General features: G+C 40.8%; 1 protein-coding gene across 3 annotated transcripts in view; it reads left to right on the top strand.

Annotated features, from left to right (window-relative positions):
* septin12 (septin 12) overlaps positions 1 to 22,573 on the top strand; it is an 85,160-nt gene that overhangs the window by 45,847 nt on the left and 16,740 nt on the right. The window contains exons 1-3 of one of the 3 annotated variants that reach the window (XM_030058687.1): positions 2,592 to 2,664; positions 15,713 to 16,108; positions 18,506 to 18,634. In XM_030058687.1, the coding sequence (XP_029914547.1) occupies positions 15,751 to 16,108; positions 18,506 to 18,634 (487 nt within the window). In that variant the 5' untranslated portion in view covers positions 2,592 to 2,664; positions 15,713 to 15,750. Of the gene's footprint in view, positions 1 to 2,591; positions 2,665 to 6,825; positions 7,200 to 15,712; positions 16,109 to 18,505; positions 18,635 to 22,573 lie in introns of those variants that run through there. The other 2 variants (XM_030058686.1, XM_030058685.1) reach the window with 2 other exon arrangements.

Here is a 22,573-nt window from a genome sequence, read left to right as displayed (position 1 = left end):
CATGTTTCTGGGGCCCTGGGGTCCTCAAGTGGGTGCCAGGGGCTCTTAAGGTCCAGAGATCCTGTAGAGGGTCCCGGGGGTCCCTGTGGTAGCTCCAGAGGTTCTTGAAGTAGTTCTAGGGGTCCCTCAGATACTTCAGGAAGTCTTGAGTGGGTTTCAGAGGGTTTGAGGTAGCTATACAGAGACCTTTGATTGGGATCCAGATGACTTTGAGAAAAATTAGGGGTCCCTGAGGTTCTTTTAGAGGCCCTGACTCCCTTCAGCAAAATGAGGAATACTTAAATTTCAGATTTTTTCAGAATTTTAGATTTAATTCAGTAGAAGTGAGAAAGAAAATGTGTTAACCAAACGTAACCATAGATTTCACTCTTAGTTTTATTATTATCTATGCACAATGTAGACAGTTCTAGAAAGCAGTTCTAATTAAACAGTATCTGAAATCTTTCCATATTGGTTTCTGAAAACAAATATCAGCAAATGGTGTCTTTGGTCGAATGTGGGTGTGTTTGTGAATCTGTGATATTTAAACTTATGAGAACCCCTACAGCCTTTTACAGCCAAAATATAAAAATGTGTCAGTAAATATTTGGGTCCCAAAATCTCAAGAGTGTTGCTGTTTTGTCTCCTCGACATACAGGTGTAGAGTGATAGAGTGAGAGGAACATGGACAAAAATGCCTTGTAGATGGTGTTGCTGCTCCTGCTGCAGCCTGTTCTTCTGTGTTAGCATGTTGACACTCGCTAGGAGGCACACACTTCAAATTCCTCCCTGTTAGTGTGTGTGTGTGTGTGTGTGTGTAGTTGCTTGGTAGTAGCTAAATTCAAATGTGGGAGGCCAAGTCCATGATTTAAAAAAATTATAGCACATTTTATTTGAATGTCGGCATGTGAAAATATGAAATCATGTACACAAAATGAACAATATGTGAATAGTATGTATCTTATTCTTTTAAATGAATCAGTGTGTGGAGGGGCAGAGAGAGACAGGAGGGGAATAGTGACAGAGTTTCATTTGAACTCTCCCAATCTAAAAACCTGAACATGTACGTTGAGATCAGAGTGGCCGTGTGTATGTGTCACTCTGTGTATTTGAATTTTCACATGGAATATTGCATGGAAATAACGAAAACGTCGCATGAGAAACAATGGGACGTTCACTGAGCTGCTTTATTTCCGGTGTGGGATGAAGGAGTGGGATGGGAATGTGAAATGTCTGGGAAACCTATGATGTGGGTAATGTGGGAATGCTGTCACCTTTCAGTCTTGAGTAAGCTAGCAGGTTGGTGAGGTCATTCACCCAGCTCTGTTTCTTTGGTAGAAACAGACACAGGAGGACCAGACAGCCCTCAGTCATCTCCAAACAACAAGAAAAATACTGTTGCACTGGAAAGAAACCGCAAACCTTGAAGTGAACTATACTTGTACCATATAGTTGAATAATGCACAGAATAGTAGGCTTGTGACAAGAGGCAGTTGATATTGAGTAAGCTTTGACAGCCGTGCTTTTTAATGTTGCTATGGTTACACGTCGAGTTGTGATAAATGTTGAACTGAGCTATGTTGCAATACACAGTTTTAACGCACACCTGACGGCCAATCAGAAAAGAGTATTGACCCAGACCATAGTACAATCAGAAATAACTAGCCACAGAATGCCTTAATTGACCAATCAGAATTGAGTATTCAACATAGCCATGCAATAATCAAAAATGAACAAAATACTCCATGCCTTAATGAATATCGCTGAAAAACCACTTCAGAGCAGTGGTTTGTAAAACCAGTCTTGAAGCATTTCTGCCTCCATCAGGGAGGTGAAACATCTCTGGCAGGGGGTTATGTGATCGCCCCTGTCCATCCGACCATCTCTAAGCAGGATACCTCAAAAAGTACATGGGTCATGGGTCAGTGAAGAAGTGACTAACTTTTTCAGATCAGCTGGCCTCAAGGGGGGTGGCAGCAGGTAGGGCCTAGAAGAAACAGGGCTGTTTCTAAATGTATCCATGTAACATCACCAATCCAGGGAGGGGAGGTTGGTCATGGGTCAAGGTGGCACTGTGCACAGACAAAGTCAGAACTTCCCACTTTGACCTGGGCAGAGTTCTGCGCTTTAGCGAGAGCCTTCAAATTAGTTTATTCCTGTAGTCTTTCAAATATTTCCCAACTGCAGAGAACTGGGAAGCTTTGAAAACTTGGAGGCTCATAAGAGACTTAAAAGACGTGTGAAGATGTAATTGTAGCTGCATGGTCAAAGGATGAAGATTAACATTAGAATAGATACTATATAATATCATAGTTCCTAATATACAGTATGCTGTATTTGGAGGTATTTTCGCTGTAGATCACATGTGACACAGTATATTGTGAATGGAAATAGTCTGCTGTTGGAAATAGTATATATTATGATACAACATGTTGTTATTGTAGAGACAGAGAGAATCAGCACTGTAGCTAGTTGAAGATCTAACCAGGAAACCCTTTCCCCCACAGGCCAGGAAATGCATCATCCTCTGACACACACACACAGTCACACATACTGCCACGCCTCTCCACACACACACACACACACACACACACACACACACACACACATACAGATAGGCGGTGAAATGACATCCTGGCTGGTTGTATATCTGTATTATTGCTGACTGCTGTGTCTCCAGACCAGGTAAAAAACCGTTCTCTCCTTCCTGTTTTTCAGTGGACTGGCCCTTTAAACACATTTTCGGGGGCCACAGCAGTTGCCAGTACTTTGCCTGGTCATTTTTATATGGCCTCATTCTCTCTGGGATGTGGAGTATTTTGATAGGCAGGCACTTGTCATGTTACATTAAAAAGGGTTGTGGATTAGCACATGTGATCTGAACAAGTAATAACTAGTTTACGTGCTCATGCTCTCAGTCTTGTGTTTGCATCGTGAATAGCAATACATATTGATAATCTCATTGATTTGACTGAAATGGAATTATGAGGATTATTGGAAATTGGAATAGTCTGAATGTGTGATATTAAAGTGCACTTTGGTTGTCACTTGGGTCAACTTTGTGTCATTTTAGATTTAGAATTTAGAGGGTTGTTTAGTACTAGTATATTTAGAATTTTGTGCTGTTTTCTGTTTACTTTGCATTTTATCAGTTATCGTGTTTTCATGATGAAGATATATAATGTTGATGTATCAAACATTTGTTTTAGTGGAGAGAGACTCTTCTTATAAGCTGTAGTTGTCATTCAAGATGTTTTATGTGCTGAATTCTCTGAGTGATTACAAAAATTAATTGGTTTAATAGACTTGGTGCAATATCTGTAAGGTAATATTGTGTCTTAATGAAATAGTTCCAGTTTTTGGGTCATTGTCCCATTGGAAAATCTAACCTGTATGTGATGAGAAAATAAACAGTTCATGTCTATCACACCTATGTACTGTTAGCATAAACTGCTTTATCTTATAAGTCAGTAAAAAAGAAACAGTGGTAGCTCAAAAAGCAGATGCTGTCAGAAGCAGTACTGGTTCAGTATCACACTGGTTTTGTGTTAGGGTTTTTAGGGTGCATTACAGAAAAGTACAGGTCAATACGCTTAGAGGGATATTAAAGGGATAGTTCACCCTTTTTTTTTAAATGATATTATTTCACTCCCCCACTTCTCCCTAGCTGTTCTGTATGACAGTAGTGGTGCTATCTTCCTCTCATTGTTACTGAGTGCTGGATACTGGCTGGATGCTCCAAATGCTAACTGTTAGCCTCCTGCCATTGAGGTGGACTTCCCCCCAGCTAACATTTTGAAAAATAACTGCCTTAATCCACTCAAAGAAGGTTTAACAACACTTTAGAAGTATCACTTGCTGAAACTAACATGCACATACAACTAATTAGTGGTGATGGTTTTCCTGAAATTACTGTTTATAACTGTATGTTTCCTGTTATTAACATTCATAAAGATCCGGTAACTTCTGCACTTCCTGTATCACTCCGCGCCAGAGCAGCAGCAGCCACCACACAGACAGAAGTTGATTGTTTGAGTTTCTGTGGTTTGTTTTCTTCATTGAGTACATGTACATATGATGACAACTTTAGAAGGAAATAAGAGGCCTGTGATTTTCTCCAAAGTTTCTCCAGAGTGCTAAAAGGTAGCTGACAAGTAATGTTGTGGCTTTTCCTCCACTCTCCTCTATCAAACATGTCTCATGGTCCTTTCAGGCACCTGCTAGCCACTGTTGTAACTAAGCACTGAGAGCTCAGATGGCAAAGAAAATAATTTTTCTTTTGATATTTTTATACCAGTTTGGGCTGTAAAAAAAAAACTGTTACATGTTACCAGACTGAAACTTTGTTTATTTAATGATTTGAGTGGATTAAGGCACTATTTGTAAGACTTTCAACTTTAGGTTAGCACTCAGAAATGAGAGGATGATAGCAACATGATTGTCCTACAAAACAGTGAGGTAGTGAAATGATATCACATTTTTCAAAATGACTGAACTTTCCCTTTAATGCAGATACCTCTGCTGCCAGCAAACCTAACCAACTGCATATTAACATTTTTTCATGTTAGTGGCTACCAGTAATCACAGATTTGCTCATTCGTCTCATATCACATTGATATCGAGCAGTGTCTGAAGTGGCTGAATGTTCGTGTAGAGGAAAAAAAAAAACAGAATTGTATGAGTGTTTATGAACTGAGATGAATTTCATCATTTTAGCTGCAATGCCATATGTTCTTGATTGTTATCAAATTTTTAAAGACACATATGTCACCCAGATAGATTGCTTGCTATACTGTTATACTTGTTATAGAAGAAGGGCAGAACTGCAGGGAAGTGAGGGCACAAGGCCACCATGGCTGCATGTTGGATCATCTTTTAAGGAATATTACAGAAAAATGAAAGGGCAATGATCATGGTTGCCATTACATTCCTCCCCTGATGTGAATGTCTTGGTCATTTTCATCAGCAGGGTATAGCAACTATGAGGTGATGTGGCACTGGGTTAAAGGAAATCATTTTCATTTTACTTTTAAAACTTCCCCCTTTTTCTTCTTGAATATTTCTCGCTTTTTCTTTCACATCTCTCTCTGAGTCTCTTCCCTATTCGCTGTATGTCTGTATCTTCCCTGTCTCTAAAGTCATATTTCCATATAGCTGCCAATCAAATTTCACACCAACTTTTGAAATGTCTCAAAATATGTGAGTTTGGTGCATTTCCATCATCTGAGATGAATAGAACCAATATGCTGAAATAATACATCACACACAGAGATGCACACCAGAAAAATGAAAGGATTTTTTGCACAAATTGGCTAGTATTGATTATTTTAAAGCTACTTTAAGCAATATCACATGCATTGTTTGCAGCAAATTGACCTCTTGCAACTGAGAGTCATCATTGTAGGTCTCTCTCCACCATACAATTTACAGCTAGCCTGTTATTTCCTGGTTTGAGCTTTCTAAATTTCTAAATAAGCTCCTCCTCTGTCAACATGTGTTCCTAATGGCCAACAAAAAGCACACTTTTTCTTTACTGTTGGTATGTACAACCAGTCCGCTGAGGAGAGGAGACACTTTGTCTATTTACGGTGCTCTCAGCGCTCTCTAATGGTCAGAAGTTTAAAGAAGCTCTGTGTGAATGTAATACATCATCAAGTTTGGTCCGTTAACTCCTTCCATGTCGGAGGAACAAGAGCTTCACTGGGAGTGTAATACTCCAAAAAGTAGACAGGAGCCGGAAAACAACCTAATTTTGAGCAGCGTCACAAAGCTGAAAAATAGTTGATGCACAATACATGTTTGTTTTGGTTTCATTTTCAACGCTTTTTCCAGCACCATAGCTTCCAAAGTGTTGGGACTGTTTTCTGCCGTAGCACTGCCGCTGTATCACCCTGCAGGTTGAATCTGGGACCGGCAAAAATAGTTCCACCATTTTGGAAACCAGCTGGCCAAAAACAGCATTCAGATTAAAACCAAAATAATCATAATCATACATTGTTGTTTTTCCAGTTACAAATTTGCATTTGCAGATGATTCTGTGCAGGTGTGCTGCATGTTACAGTTACGCAGTTAACATCCTATCATGCTCTGCGTTATGGATAGATTTGAAAGCTGAGTGGTGTAAAAAAAAAAAAAAAAAAAAGGGTTAGGACCCCTAACATGAGGGTTCCACTGGCTCAGTTAAGCTGTGGGGGACATTTTCTATTTACAGGGAAGACTCACTGCAAATAAATACAAAGTTATTGTGAGCAATCACCTTTATCCTGTGAGGAAACATTTCTATTGTCTGTCTATGGGCATGTCAGTGCCCCTTCCACAGGGCACGAGGGCTCAGTGTTGAACATCTATGGAAGATTTTGGATTCTCCCCCACCAAACCACCAAATGACAGAATATCTTTTGGAAGAACAATGTTCCACTCCCCCAGTAGAGTTCCGGAGACTTTTATTTGTCACCCATCTAAGAAGTCTTTCAGAGCCAAAACCACTTATGCTGCACAATAAGACTTAAACTGGGACTGCCGTGCTTGTGGGACATCCATGAGAGGGAAGGAAGAGGTAGATGTAGGTAGAGGGGGGATGGGCTCAAGGTTGGCCAGCCTCTTCAGACAAAGAGCCAGATTTTATTCAACTAATTGATTTTATAGGTCAATTACTTGGCGTGCATGAACTGCAGTCAGCAGGGTTCTCTTTCCTCTTTCTCTCAGTCCCTCTCTGCCCCCTCCATCCCCGACTGACTGATAGCACATCCACTGGTGTGTAAATGACTCTGACGGTGGAGGGAGGAGGAGGAGGCGTAGTCGTCCTCCTCCTGGGGATTAGTGGAAGCTCCTTGGGGCATTTGCATGTGAATGGATCGTGGAGCTGCTTTTAGCCACCATCACACCCCTCTCTCTCCCTCTCTCTCTCTCTCTCCTTCTCTCTCTAACTCTTTCTCTCTGCCCCTTACCCACTCTCACACTCCTCACGTCAGGGAGATCCAGAGGGAAAGAGAGAGAGTGAGGCGGTCAGAGAGGGAGACGCCGAGAAAGAACAGAGAGAGAGAGAGAGAGGGAGAGAGGGGGTGACAACAGACATCAGCTTGCATCACTTGCAGCGGGCAAACTTTGCAGAAAGAGGACTTACAAACCAGAAACAGAAACTTTTGCTGTCTCCGGCTTTCCAGAGAAGTTTTCACCACCAACCGGGGAGCTAGACAACTGGGTTTTGTGAATGAGAGAAGGTAGGAATTTGTGCTGTTGTCTTTTTTTTTCTTTCCTATCCTCCCCTGTGGATCTTGGTGGGCCACGCTCAGCGCCCCTTCACTAACAATGAAACCTGACAGGACTGGTCCACTTTGGCGGTCAGAAAAGGGGGATGGGGGCGGGGGGGAGGTTATGCCTGGACTGGTCTCTTACAAAGCGTTGCCCTTAAACAGAATCGAATCGTTCTTCAAAGTCAGCGCTGATGCTTTGAACTGAAGCACATTGTGGCTAGCAAAACTCAGAAAGAGACATGTTGACACGGTGTTTAAGTTTTTGCAGCATATGTCCACATGGTCTTCTGTAGACCTCTGTGCATCATGTTGCTGTAAATTCACATGTCTGCTTCCTGCAGTTTCCTATATCCCTTCTATTGTAACATAGTGCACACTCATCAACACTTTTAGAATGGTTAACCCTATTACATCATATACATATTGTTATTTAAATTTTTTTCTTAATATAATTCTGTATTCATTTCTGTCCCTCAGTAATTCTGGTAATAATGTTTCAATCAATACTTTTCCCCAGTACTTTTCTCTACTACCAGTGCTTACTAATTAATACACATTAAGATGCACATTTTTCTGGTGTACCATCTTTGAACTTTTTTTTTTTTTTTTTTTTGCTAAATTCTTCTTTCATCACAGTTTCATTTGACCTTACCTTAACATTAACTTAAGCTATTCTTAGCTATTATGTTGGTGCTCAGTGCATGGCATGGTTTCAGCATGGTGACATTAGTCTTGGCTTGTGCAAACCTCAGTGTTGTAAAACTTAGTGTGTGCAAGAGGAAGTCTGTTATCAGATGACAATCGCTATTACTTCTCTGCAGTAGCTGGTTATGAATGATTATAGGAGTCACATCAAACGGTTATTATTCAGTAGCTCTGCAGAGCTGCAGCTTGTAGATCAAGTTTACCTGTAGAGATGGATTTGGGACTGGAACTCCAAGCCATAATTCTGAAGCGCTGAATTTAGTGATTCATGCGTGAGGCTCTTTCACAACATAGATGGAGAAATTCCCTCATTTGGACAAACCACTGAAAAATCTGTTATTGGTTTGCCAGCTCAGTATTTAGTTACTCAGATGACTTCAGGTTTTTTATTTGTCATAAATTCCAGTTGTTGGATGCTCTATGTGCAGCAGTCAGTTGTGTCTCAGTTGATGTGAATGTAAAGCTTAGTGAACACAAGTTGGAGTAACAAAAGCCCTTATGTGAATGGCTAGCAGATCTTAACAGATGCTAACTCTTAGTTGGGCTGCTCCACTTCCACATAGTTAAGATACAATATAACATGGAAGAACCTCATGTCTTTGGTCAGATAACTCTTTCAACTGATGCCCAGGTTCCCACAAAACTAAACTCCACCATATTCAGTCTGAATTTCCACCTACCAAGCACCAAATGTTGGTAAAACTACTCACTGGGGAATTAATCAGTGAGGGTCACCACCACACCAGCTAACATTTTGAGGTGATAATTGTTGAATGCCTCTGTTGTTTTCTCTAACTGTGAACCGATCTAATCAAAGCAAAATAGCTCAAACAAACAGGCTCCTGATTGGCTCCTTGTTACTCTGCTCTACACAAAACAGTAGCATCTGAACTTCCTGCAGGCTTAACCAGCCAGACGTCAGTTGAAACTCAACTGTATTCCCATGTGGCGACACATAACAGGTGTGAGGCACCACAGACCAAAACCATTGCATGAAAGAGTGAGTGAATTCTTCATCTGTCATTGTGGTTTCACTGAATGGTTCACATAGTACCTGACACAAAAGGAGCCTTGAACATCGGATCAGGTGGCATATTTATATGACAAAGGTATTGATTGTCCAGTTAAAATGTTTTAAAAACTTAAAGTGCTGCTGATTTCTCTGCTCTTCACTTGGGAACTTCTAAGATTTCAAAAGTTCCTGGACTTGTTGTGCATCATGAGTCACCATGTGCTGTAAGTCCAGGCTGAGGGTCACATCCAGTCACTCAGTCAAGAGGACTAACAAGGTTTGGGGTGTGTAGGTCACGTAGCGCTGGTTGGTTCTCACCTGTGCTGACATGGTCTGTCTTCGACAAAGCCTGAGTCAGCTGTGTTTTGTTTGGGCATGTTGTCAGTGGGTGTTTGATGAAAACCCAGTTCAAGTGGGAATCGAATTACAGGGTGATGAGGTCAACCAAGTTTTTGCCAGCTCCTCTACTTCAAACAGTTTGTAGCCAATGACAATTTACAGATGGAGGCAGTGAGCTTGGTCAGATGTTCCCGGATGTAAACAGTTCAGGCAATCAGCTTGGGGGCTGAGAGAGTGGGGGGAATTATGCCTGAACTGGTATATGTTATATGAGCAAAAAAGTTTGTCAAGAGCTTCAGGTGATGGATGTCTTAGCTTTAAACCAACCATGTGCCGTCATGAAGAGGCCTCATTCCAAACAAATACTATAGCAGGTGAATTCACTGTTAAGTTCTTCCTTTCTCTACAGGTATCATGGCACATCATGAGAATCATTGGTTTAATCTTCAGAAAATGTTAAAGGGATAGTTTGTCCATTTAGAAAACATTTTAAATTCTTATATTATTATATACTCCTGCCAGTCACTGCTGTAACTGAGGACCAGGACAGAGAGCTGAGACCACCCACACAAACATAGGAAGAGTTGAAATGTAATTGTTTGAAAATAGTCAATTTTTTTATGTCATTTTGGGCAGTAGAAATTCGGATGCACATCATCAAATTCAAACTTTTTCAATTTGATGTGAATTAATTTAGGTATTTTTCAGAATGTTAGCTGGGGGGAAGTCCAGCTCAATGGCAGGAGGCTAACAGTTAGCATTGGGAGCATCCAGCCAGTATCCAGCACTCAGTAACAATGAGAGCAAGAAGAGAGCAAGAGCAACCACTACTGTCCTACAGAACAGCTGAATATGCGAACTATCCCTTTAAGATAAGCCTATCTGCATAATGAATCACTAGATTGACACTTTATTTGTATGTCAAAATAGTAACCATGTAATACAATATTATAAGCAGCAAAGTATGACAGTCCTTAATTTGCTTTTCTGATTAACAGTTCTTTCTAGCAATGCTTGCAAGAATGTAAATAATTTAAATGTCTTGTCAATACTAAATGGTATAATAATCTGATTTTGATGGCGAACATGCAAAATTGTGATAGGTAAGCTAGCTGGCTCATGATTGCTCTAGCGGAACAAAATGTAGCTAATATCTCAATCCATTTTTCATATTGTCACATTTTTGCATTGCAGTAAATTCCAATATACTGCAATGTCATCCCTTCCCAAGCCTGCCCAAATGCTTCCATGTGTGTCCCTGTTCACTTTCACAGACAAATAGAACTGCACTCTGCTTGGCAGGCTGGCCATCACCTGCAAATCCCCTGATCCATTGAAATCCAGGGGAGTCTCACTGGATGAAACTAGGATTATCTGTCCCGCTACGACTGTGCTGAAAGTCAGTAGAAATTAATCCAGGGTTTGAAGGGGACGATCAATGTCATAATCACAGGGGATTAAAATGAACCATAAACTCAAGCAATAATAATTACCCTGCCTACTCAGGGAAAAGGAGCGGGGCTTTAATGTGGGATTTGGTTGGTGCTGGAGTTGCAGAGTGACAGACAGCATACCTTTGTGTCCTTACACCATTTGCTGAATACAAACACTGAGGGAATTGTTTAAAGAGCATAATCATTCACACACACACACAGTGCTTCAACATTTGATGGCTGATAGGCCCCACCACCCAACCCCCAAGTTGATATTCATGAGGCCATTAGCACCTCTAAAGATCACAGTGGGTGAGGCTGTTGCTGCTTGGTCCAGTGGGTGCTGATGTCCACAAAATGTGCTCAAGTGATTCTTTGTTAACCCTGCTGAGGCTTTGTCATTGAATTGTTGTGAGGAGCTTACAGTTAAACGTGGAGAAGATGGAGAACTATGAAATATATTGTGAAGTTACATAAAAGTCTCAGAATGTGTGCAGTATAACACGAAGAGGGTTATGGGAATTTGATTAGAATATATAGAGTGCAGAGTTCATGATACAAATGTGCATTATGTCGATATTTACATTAACAAGTATCCAAAGGCGATTACAGTTCAACAGAAAGTGCTGTAGTATGCATGTGGATATGTCTTGCAAACCGTTTACACCTCTCTTCTGCACTATGCAAATGCGGCTAACACACGGGCAGAATGTACAGATATGGAGGTACATATTACTACCATACTGGTATAGCATACTGGTTCTGCTGAGGACAGAAAGAATAGTTGTCTGTCTCTTTGTTAGTCTCTCTCTCACTGTCTTGCCATTCGTTTGTGTTTTTTCCTCACTGAACAAATGCTGCCTGGGTTTATGTCTGTCTCTTTCCCCAGCTGTCCGACTCTGTGTTTGCTTTTCACATGCATCTCCTGGCTGCACAGACTGTGTGTGTGTGTGTGTGTGTGTGTGCCCATTTTCATTCAACTTTACATTTCTTATATCTTTTCTCCTCCTCATTCCCCTTTGCTTCTGTCTGCCTGTCTCTTTAGGGAAATTTTGCACCATCGTTTGAACTGTTACGGTTATTTTTGAGACTGAGACTGTGCTTGGGGGAAATCCACCTCAGTGCAGGAGGCTAAGGGTTAAGGCCCATTTCTGCCTCTGTGTAGACTGTAGCCAGAGCCGGCACTGTAGCCTGCACAGGAGGCCTCCGCTGCTGAGAGCGTCCATACTTTAATGCTGTGTGTGTGACACCATCACTACACTAGAATTGGTGGTAGGGTTTCTTTGTCACTGGGTTGATTTTCTCTTGCCATAAGAGCATAAGAAGTTTCTTTGTGTACTTTATGCATTGCCAACTGTTGTTGAAGCAGAATGTCATTTTGAAAAATACAGAGCATTTGTGTAAAATGTTTGTTTGTCACGCTCAGCGTTGAGTTTAACGTCCAGCCAGCCAGCTTGCTGCACCATGCTAGCCACAGTAGACAGCAAATCCAGCTATTTTACCTAAAATAAAACCTAAGCTAATGTCAGAAAACAGAAGAATAGTATTTCAAGACTCATTTGACTTGTTACAACAAATATGCAGTGAAACAGTATCGTAAAAAGAGGCTGAAAAGGTAGTATTTGGGTATGGAGCACATTCCCAAGATTTATTCTGAATGATATGACTGGAAGTCCTTTAATTTTTGGTTGACTTGATTCTTGTGGTTTATATTCACAATACCAGTGGGGCACCGTTAAATTGAGAGGAGAGGCTGGCAGTCTTTGTAATGCTGTGAAGATGAGTCATACAGTCAAACCAAGTGGACCAAACACAGTTGTTGTTTTTTTATTATTATTATTATTTTGGTATGTGCTGCCATAACGTGTACTTGCATTTCACAGCAGGTGTACATTAGGTTACGGCAGAGGGAACGCAGCTGCCATCGATTATACATAATGACTAGGAGGAAGTGAAATAGTATTTGTCACATTTTTGAAAATGTTTGAAACTGCTGAACTGCATACCATGCATGCATCCTTGTTTATGCAACAAGTGCATTTTTTATGGCTTTTTTTGTTTCGATATGTCTTTGGCCAAAAAATCAGTCACTCAAGTAACGCAACATTGTGGGAATTTGGTTGTAATTTCTCCATTTTCATTCAGCTTTTCTAATGTGATGTGTCATAAGTCAAAAACGATACTTCCAGAGAGAGAGATGATCTGGGTTTCCATCTCTCCCTCTCCAGCTCTGCCTCTCTGTCCTGACTCATGAGGATTAGTTCTGTTCTAGTGGTTGTAGGCTCAGATATTTATAGCTGATTAAATTATGTGGACTAACACTAGTCAACGGCTCCTGCCACTGTGTGTGTGTGTGTGTGTGTGTGTGTGTGTGTGTTGGAAGAGTAAGAAACAGCAGAGTGACAGACAGTTAAGCTTGTTGTTGAGCTTGTTGAGTCATGTTATCAGTGACACACACACAGACACACACGTCACACACAGCTTTAGTCATTCTGGTTTCACAAGACGCTGTCAAACTTCAGAGATACAGCATTCCCGGCTCCTACAGAAAAAAGAGGGATAGTGTGTGTGTGTGTGTGTGTGTGTGTGTGCGCAGCTCCTACTTCTCAGGATGATTGCCAACACCAAACAATCCTCTTAAAGCACTGACTCAGCTACCCAGACTACACACACATGAGGGAAGGCTTATACAGACGCCAGCTAAGTCTTGACAAGGTGTGTGTGTGCACATGCTTGTGTCAGCCTTGGAGCACCTTATATAGGTTCTGATCACCTGTGTGTGTCTTCTAGCTTGAATACCTGCGTGAATTCAACTGATATAGGATTTTGTTAACAGAATGGTCAAATAAGTGCACTATGTGAAATTGCAGAGGGTTGATTGAAATGACCAGTTAGAGTCAAATGAGAAAAAACATGGAATTAGCATGAAATCTGATAACTGAGTGTAAGTGATTCTCATCACTGACCCGACGCTGATAAAAAAAAAAAAAAAAAAATTACCTGCTTATCCCAGAGTTTTTGTCAGTAGAGTCTAAAAATCCTCACTTTAATTGACCCTCAGCAATTTGGCAGAGTGCACCTTTAAACTGTGACTCCTTCATGTAAAGGTAGTGTAAGTATTCATTGTTTCCTCCAGAGCTGCATTCAAGGTCAGGGTGAGAGAGCCATGAGCATAAACATTTAGCATTTAAAACCATTCTGACAGTAAGTGAGAGACAATAAAACGGGATGATACTCCCAGTGCTGTCATTAATCACACATATTCCTGCACATTTCATGACATGACATGACTTTTGACATGACTAACAGTGTGAACAGCTGTTACTAATGACATTCATGCAGCCAAATGGGAAACAGCTCCCAAAATACCTGCACAGCTGCGAGGTTCAGCGTGTCTGAAGATTATTCGGCACCCTCCGTCCACCAGCCAGGAAAAGCAATTTCAAGTGAAAGAAAAGAAATTTGAAAATTAAAAAAAAAAAAAAAAAAAAAAAAAAAAACACAATTTAACACCAAGCTAATGTGGGCCAAATTACATAGAGCTTTTTCACAGCAGCCATTTTGACATGGAATAGCAGGGTAAACACAGGTGTTACTGATGGCATTAATTAATGTTCTGTTCAAAATGCCTGACTCTATGAATGGATGTCAAAACTAGCTAACTTGCTAAAATGCATGCTGACATTACACAATGTGAAAAAGCAAGTTAACTCAAGACTATCGGTTTATCCACTTTATAACACAAGTTTTATTGTCTTAAGATTGTTTTGCTTACAGGAATACAGTTAGTGTCACCTTAGCTAAAGCTGACGTTTCGATATTTGACTTTACACGTGACTACATGCTTGCTGCACATATGAGCATCCTGGATATCAAGTCTGTTTCTAGCGTGTTAATACGCCAAACAAGAAAATGTGCTTGCTGGCTCACGGGAAAGGCTCTGCTACACTTAAAGGACCCACAACCTGCTTTAATGTCATTATTAACACCTGTGACTAACCTGCTGTTCGTGTCAAAATGGCTGATTCTATGAATGAATGTCAAAAGTAGCTAACCTGCTGGCTAACTCGCTAATGTTATGCAGTATGTAACCAAGCTAACGTGCAGCTACAGGTTTACCCGCATTACAACACAAGTTTTATACTCTTTTAGTTAGCTAAAACTGATCATTTTATATACCGTATTTCACCAATTAATCGCCCGGGCGTTTAATATGTCAAATCAACTTGGACTCCAGGCGTTTAAAAGAACCAGGCGGCTATTCGCTGCAGGCCTTTATTTATTTTTGCACAGACCTGCACCAGGCCATTATTGTGATCACAGTTACTGTCCAACATATTTATACTCGGGCAATTTAAGATTATGGTACACCCTTTTTTCTAATGTTAGCTAGCGCTCTTATTTTGACAGAAAACGGAAGTGCCGCACAGTTATTGTGCGGTTAACTGTTTACTTCTGCAAAAATAAGGTGAATAGCTTTATTTTGGGTTACCTCAATATAATGCAAATAATCGCCCCGGCGGTTATTCGGGTGGGTGTTTAATATGCAAAATGGGTGCAGACCCCAGGCGTTTATAAGAACCCGGCGGCTATTTGCGGCCAGGCGATTAATTGGTGAAATATGGTAGCTCACTTACACTTCAGTTAACTGGAACCTTAATGTAATTAGAACACCCCTGTTTAACCTGCTGTTCATAGCAAACTGGCTTATGTGAATAAGGTTGATCTACAATAAATATGTGAAAAAGCAGAAGTGGACTTTTTTTTTAATTTAACATCAGTATCAACATCACATGTCAGATTTTTTTTTTTTTTTTTTTTTAACTTTAAGATGTATAAACAATAAAAATGGTAGATACTGAATGTGGGCCAAAATACCAGCTACTGGCAGCTCCAATTCAAAAAAAAAAAAAAAAAAAAAAAAAAAAAAAAAGAAAGAAAGAAATCACTCTCATTGTGTTTCTCTTTGCCTCTGTCTTTCACCCCAACAGACACAGCTGGAGTGCTGGAGACAGAGTCGCGCGCCCCGATGGAGGACAGAGAGGAGAAGGAGAGAGGCGTCATGGCAGAGCAGCGAGGAGAGGAGGGCGAAAGCGAGGCCACTAAAGAAAACTCTACTAAAGGAAAGGAGGAGAACGGTGTGGACATGAAGGCAGAGGAGGAGGAGGAGAAGCAGCAGAAGCAGCAGGAGGAGGAAGACGAGGAGGAGCGAGGGATGAGCAAGCAGGTGGAGGTGACGATGGAGGTGTCTGAGCGTGTGCCGGGCCTGACAGCCGGAGTCATTCGGGGGGCCGACCTGTTCGGCTACGTGGGCATCGAGGCCGTGCTGGACCAGATGAGACGCAAGACCATGAAGGCCGGCTTCGAGTTCAACATCATGGTTGTGGGTGAGTTTTATCCAGACACACACACACACACACTCACACACACACACACACCCCGGCAGGAAAGCCTCTCCTCTGTGATTGAAAACAGCCACCCCACTCCACTCTGGCCAATCACAGAGCTCCACACAAAGGCCTGGCTCAGCTTAGCCAATCGGCAGAGCTCAACACTGTGGCAAGCTCAGAGTTTGACCAATGGGGAGCCTCGCACGGTGGCCGCAAGGTCGCTGAGGCTGACCTGACAGGAGGTTTATTTTTGGAGGATTTCCTCACAGTGGTTTGTTTTGTTTTCTTTTTATCTCAGGAAATACAAATTATCCTCAGTGATCACCAGTTTCTAGCCAGTAATAGCCTTACCCGGGGGGTTTCCAACGTCTTCAACTTCAGGACGCCCAGGATGACTTTCATTAACCCACAGACCCCCGTTTGAAGTGATTTTGTCGTAGGAATAATGATATGAAAAGAAAGACTGGTGGGGCAGGTGAATACACCACAGAAACCTTAAGAGCAGTACACAAACATGGAAAAAAAAAACACCAAGGTCTTTGCTCGAAGAATAAATACATCATAATATTTCACTTGAAGACTTGTTTGGCCCCTTGAAACCTGAGCACATTCCCTTTCTTTCAAAAACACAGAGAAAAAGACAATTGGCAAATTAGCAAAAAAAAAAAAAGAAAGAAAGAAAGAAAGAAAGAAAATGACAAGAAAATAAATGATTTTTTTTTTTAAATATTAATAATAATATATTAAAAATATATATTGAAAATATAAATAAAGATATAAAAAAATTTAAAATGCTGAAAAAATTAATTACAGGAAAGTAATGTCATAATAGAATAATAGAATAGAATTATTGTCAGATTTCCTGTGTATAAATGCTTGTGAAATATTCACAAATATTTTTATATTATATTATTTTTATATTATATTTTTATTATTGTCTGATTTCTTGTGTCTACATGCTTATGAAAGTATTTAGATGTTGTACTTGAACAATAACAAATACACTGAAAGTAGTGAGATGAAAACATCATGTTAAAGCAGTAGATGTTTTATGCCATAATAATTTCTAGTGAATTGAATTATAGTTGAACTGTGCTTTTCCTCATTTTGCCGAGGACCCCTGGAAGCCCCTCAAGGACCTCCAGGGGTCCTCGGGTCCCAATTTGACAACTGCTGGCCCGTGTGTGTGTGTGTGTGTGTGTGTGTGTGTGTGTGTGTGTGTGTGTGTGTGTGATTGTATGAGAGCACCTCACTTTTTGGGTAAAGCACATGTTTTGGTAGCTCTTGCTTTTTCGAAAGAGGAAGCAGGCTGTTGTGAGGAGGAAGTGGTTTCGAGCGCTATGGTTGTTTGAGTTTTCCTGGCACACACACACACACACACACACACACACACACACACACACACATACACATACACATACACATACACATACACATACACATACACACACACTTCCTCTCACTCACATGTGAGCATTTATTACTCGCCCAACCCTGTTGTTTTTGGTGGAAATTATTTTTATAATTAGGAGTTGGGTGTATACACATACACACACCCACAGACAGTAAATTGACCGCCAATTATTAGGTTTCATGGTGTGTGTGTGTGTGTGTGTGTTTGTGTGTGTGTATGTCTGCCGGTGTGGGTGTGATTTACTACTGCTTTTGACAGCCCACTTCCCGTCACACACACACACACACACACACATGCATACACACACACTTTGCCTGTCACCATGGTGATATCACTAATCAGGTAAAGGGGATTATATGGCTTGGACACCTTAGATCATTACCAGACCTGACCATGTCTCTGAGTGTGTGTGTGTGTGTGTGTGTGTGCATGTGCAAGCGTGGGACACCGGGGTCAACATGAAATAACTTCTGTTGTGATTTGACGCTATGTAAATAAAGATTGATTGATTGATTGATCGGTCATTTGTATAGCAAATACGACCTGTGATTACGTTTCAAGCTAAGCGCCCTCTATTGGTCCTGTCAGTAACAGCACTGTGGTGTATTATCAAGAGAGCGACCACGTCCATGTGGTGGGACTGCTGAGGTGGCGGATGGGTCAGTCAACATGACTTTCATGCAGCTGATCCAAGTTCAGATCCAAGCAGTCTTCATGTTTTGTTCATTTTCCAATATCAGTGAATGTTTAGTAAAGCAATTAGGGGAATTGTCCCCATGTTTTGGAAAGAAATCAAGTGAATTTGCTCAGGTTTCAAAGGGTTTTTATTTAGCATTTCTGCTATAGTCAGTTGTACTGTGTAGTGTGCAGTGACAGTAAAATGGAAGGGGGGATCTCTTTTAATCTCTCACACATGCACCCACACCCACACACACACACACACACACATGTCGTAAAGCCTATGTCTCATGTATCTGCAGGTCAGAGCGGGTTGGGGAAGTCCACGTTGGTCAACACTCTGTTCAAGTCCAAAGTCAGCCGCAAGTCGTGCACCCCCAACTATGAAGAGAAGATCTCTAAAACAGTCAAACTGCAGTCGGTCAGCCACGGTGAGTCCACACACACACACACACACACACACACAAAGCCTCAGCATCTTGTCTGCTTATGCATGAGAAGGACTGTGTCAGCAGTGGGGTTTCCATCATTATATTTTGTAACTTGAATAAAAAATTTTCAGCCGCCCTTTTGCAGCTTGACGGATGAGACATTTTGACTTGTGTCCTGATCAGTAATTGTTCTCAGATCCTCTTTTCACATCACTTTTTCTCACTTATCCTGAGTCACATCAACAAGAATCCCAGTGTGTGCTCTGACTGCTCCCCGAGGTGTCACAGGTGTAGCTTTTTCACTATGCAGTCACAGGGTTTGTGCACTGCACATGCACTCTTACCGTACATCCTGAACATACATACATCCGAAATGGGGTTAATAATGCAATGCATCCCACCTGCTGTACGAAACACATTTAACTTCATATCTTCCTCAAATACTGCCCATTGGAAATTCATAATAAATCTTCAGTCAGAAATAGGCTGGTGTAGCTCTCTGTTTGGGTTGTTAAATTGGTTAATTGAATTTTGAGCAGTTTTAAAGCCTTATGAAGAAGTTTTAAATGTGCTTGGAACCCAGTCTACCTATAGTTAATGACTGTTTAATGATACAGTGGTCTGAATCAAACATGAGGATGTTAGTCCAGTAATTTTAGGCCAAAATTGGGGTCAACCAAGGACAAATTGCAAGAGAAGCAAACTCAACTGATTTTGTATCCTCAGTTTGTCCTGAGTGAGGGGAAAAAAAGTCCCAAGGAATCCCATTGGTGGAAAGTTTTGAAAATCACCTATTTATGACCACATATTACCAAAAAACACTGTTTTTAACACACAGGGGAAAGGGATCAAAATTTTACTTTCAGATATCACTATAAAAAATCACAAGATGATTACACACACAAAGACAAGAAAAAAAGTCAATTACAAGTTCTTTGAATTATTCTGTTTACACATGCATATCACACATTATCTGATTTGATATGCGCTAATAAGGACTATAAGGAATAAATGCCAGAAGAGATATTTAAACAGTGAATTAAAAGGTTACTATATATAAAGTAACCTTGAATTAAAAGGTTACTATATAACAGTGAATTAAAATGTCATTGCATCTGCTGTGTATGTTTTATCCACTTTGAAAATCTTAAACATACAGCAAACATGCCTAAATAAAATGGGGATGGAGCAGCTAAGAGTCTAAATATGTGTTTCTGGCATTCTGTTGTATATTGGATAGATTCGGAGACACTCATTTGTGAACGTGGTGAAAATCTGTAGCTCTCATCACTAGCTGAAGTTTCAGCGAGTACTTGGGATGATTGGTTCACCAGTACAAAAAGTCACACAGAGTGCATGTGTTTTTTCCCTCGAAAAAAAAAATCTCAGCCCTAAGACTTGAAATGTTATTTATCTTCTGTCTGGGTCATCTACACACACGCACACACACACACACACACTCACAGAGTCCTTGACAGAGTAATGCTCTTTTTCATTTGTCCTTCCAAGAATGTGAACCTGCAAATCGTGACATCTTCCATAAACATTGTCTCCTGCACTCTCACATGGAGCTCATAACGTGTAAATGCTTGTCACATTTATATAGCACTCACTCCATAATGTAAAAAAGCACAAGAAAACATGAAAAAAAGGCCAAGGAAGCTGGTTACACATTAGATCGTACTGCAAAGGCCTCATGTAAATGTCACTATGTTATTGTATGCTGTTGAAGAAGGCAGCATTGTGGTAATAAGCCTAAATATGGTTAGAATTCAGAGGCAAGGCAAGTTTTTCTCGCCTCATCTGAAACAGGGCTTCCAAGCGTTTTGGCCCTCAAAGGATTTGAGTGGGTGATATGTCTTTATTGTCTAAAAACCTGATTACCGTATTTCACCAATTAATCGCCCGGGCATTTAATATGCAAAATCAACTTGGACCCCGGGCGTTTAACAGAAGCAGGCGGCTATTCGCTGCAGGCCTTTATTTATTTTTACACAGACCTGCACCAGGCCATTATTGTGATGACAGTTACTGTCCAACATATTTACAGTCGGGCAATTTAAGATTACGGTGTACCCTTTTTTTTCTAACGTTAGCTAGCGCTCTTATTTTGACAGAAAACGGAAGTGCCGCACAGTTATTGTGCGGCTAACTGTTTACCTCTGCAAAAATAAGGTGAGTAGCCTTATTTTAGGTTACCTCATTATGATGCAAATAATCGCCCCGGCGGTTATTCGGGTGGGCGTTTAATACGCAAAATGGGTGCAGACCCCAGGCGTTTATAAGAACCCGGCGGCTATTTGCAGCCGGGCAATTAATTGGTGAAATACGGTATCTATTCCATAAAGGGAAAGTCATTCAGTAGTGGAAACCAGACTGTCTGCCCCTTTAAATGAACTACAGCGATAAACAAGGAAGGAGCATGTATACATCTTTGAAATGCTCCAACATAATTGTGAAAAGTCATGGAAAGGTTTTTCAAAATTTGACATCAGGGTCACCATGGGAACGCTGCAGAATAGCAAAAACAAAAATACATACTTATCATTGGACAGGAATTCCCATCATTCCCAAAAATAAAACAAATGCCTCCTTATCTTAATTAGATACTGGTAAAACAGAATAGCTTTGATTTGTAGAAGACCTCCAATCACTATTTATTTTTACCAAACTCTTAAGTAGTTGATACAATACAGTACGATATGATGTGATGCGATACAATACAGTGTTACACAAGGCCATGTGATACAAGATGATGTGACATGGCACAATATGATACAGTGTCGTGCGATACTGCATCATACGACACAAGAGAATATGATGTGACATGATGCTGTATGATGCAACACGATCGCACATGATACGCTAAAATGTGACACAACATGACACAAGACGATACGATATGAGACATGCTGTGTATTGATAGGATGCAGTAAGATACGTAAGGTTGGCACACTTTATGATATGACATGATACATGACAACACAATATGATACAACACGATAGGTAACGTTGGGACACATATATTAGAACACAATGCAATATGATAGCTAAGGTTTGGACACTATATCACAAAATACAACATGATACAACACAATAGGTAAGGTTGGGACACAATATGACACAATACGACATGATACAACGTAGTGTAACACCGTATGATATGATGTGACCTGATATGACACAACATGATACGATATGATGCAATTTGACGTGATATGACGTGACAAGATACGATACCATGCAGTGTTACTCAATACAACATGATAGGACACAATACAACACAATATGATGCAATTTGGTGATATGATATGGTGCAATACAACATGATACAATGCAGTGTAACATCTTATGATACGATGTGACACACAATGACACAATATGACATGATGTGATGCAATTTGACACAAAATGACATGATATAATATGATGCATTGTGACATGTTGTGAGATGATACAGTGTGACATGATATGATACGATGCATTATGACACAACATATGATAAAATGCAATAGCAGGACAAGCAGCAGGGCAGCTTAGTTGTGTTGTATTGTTTTGATAGTGCACAGATCTGGATGATGGAGTGAGATGTCATGCAGCTAAAGAGAAGTGAGGTATGTCGGCCTGACCTGACTTTCCCACTGACACTCTGTGCACAGGGTCTTTCAAAAGTCCCTCTCTGGCCTGCGGTGTGTGTGTTGAAACAAGAGCTCCTCATGCACTGCTGCTCCAGGCCTCGAGGCCCAGTGTCAACATGCCCTCACCACAGACTTTGTAGTCCCACTTCCATTTCTCACAAGTTTATGGGTCCGGTTGTGAGACAGCATGGTCATGTGACACTGAGGAAGGGGTCATCAGGAGGTGAGGAAACGACACTCGCCTCCTCATGACCAGACTTTCAGAATGAAACCAGAGCTTTGACGTGGTTTTCTCTCTTGT

This window comes from Myripristis murdjan, chromosome 8, assembly GCF_902150065.1.
Source record: "Myripristis murdjan chromosome 8, fMyrMur1.1, whole genome shotgun sequence".
NCBI lineage: Eukaryota > Metazoa > Chordata > Actinopteri > Holocentriformes > Holocentridae > Myripristis > Myripristis murdjan.
The sequence above is the reverse complement of the archived record's forward strand: the minus strand, read 5'-3'. Positions and strand labels throughout refer to the sequence as shown.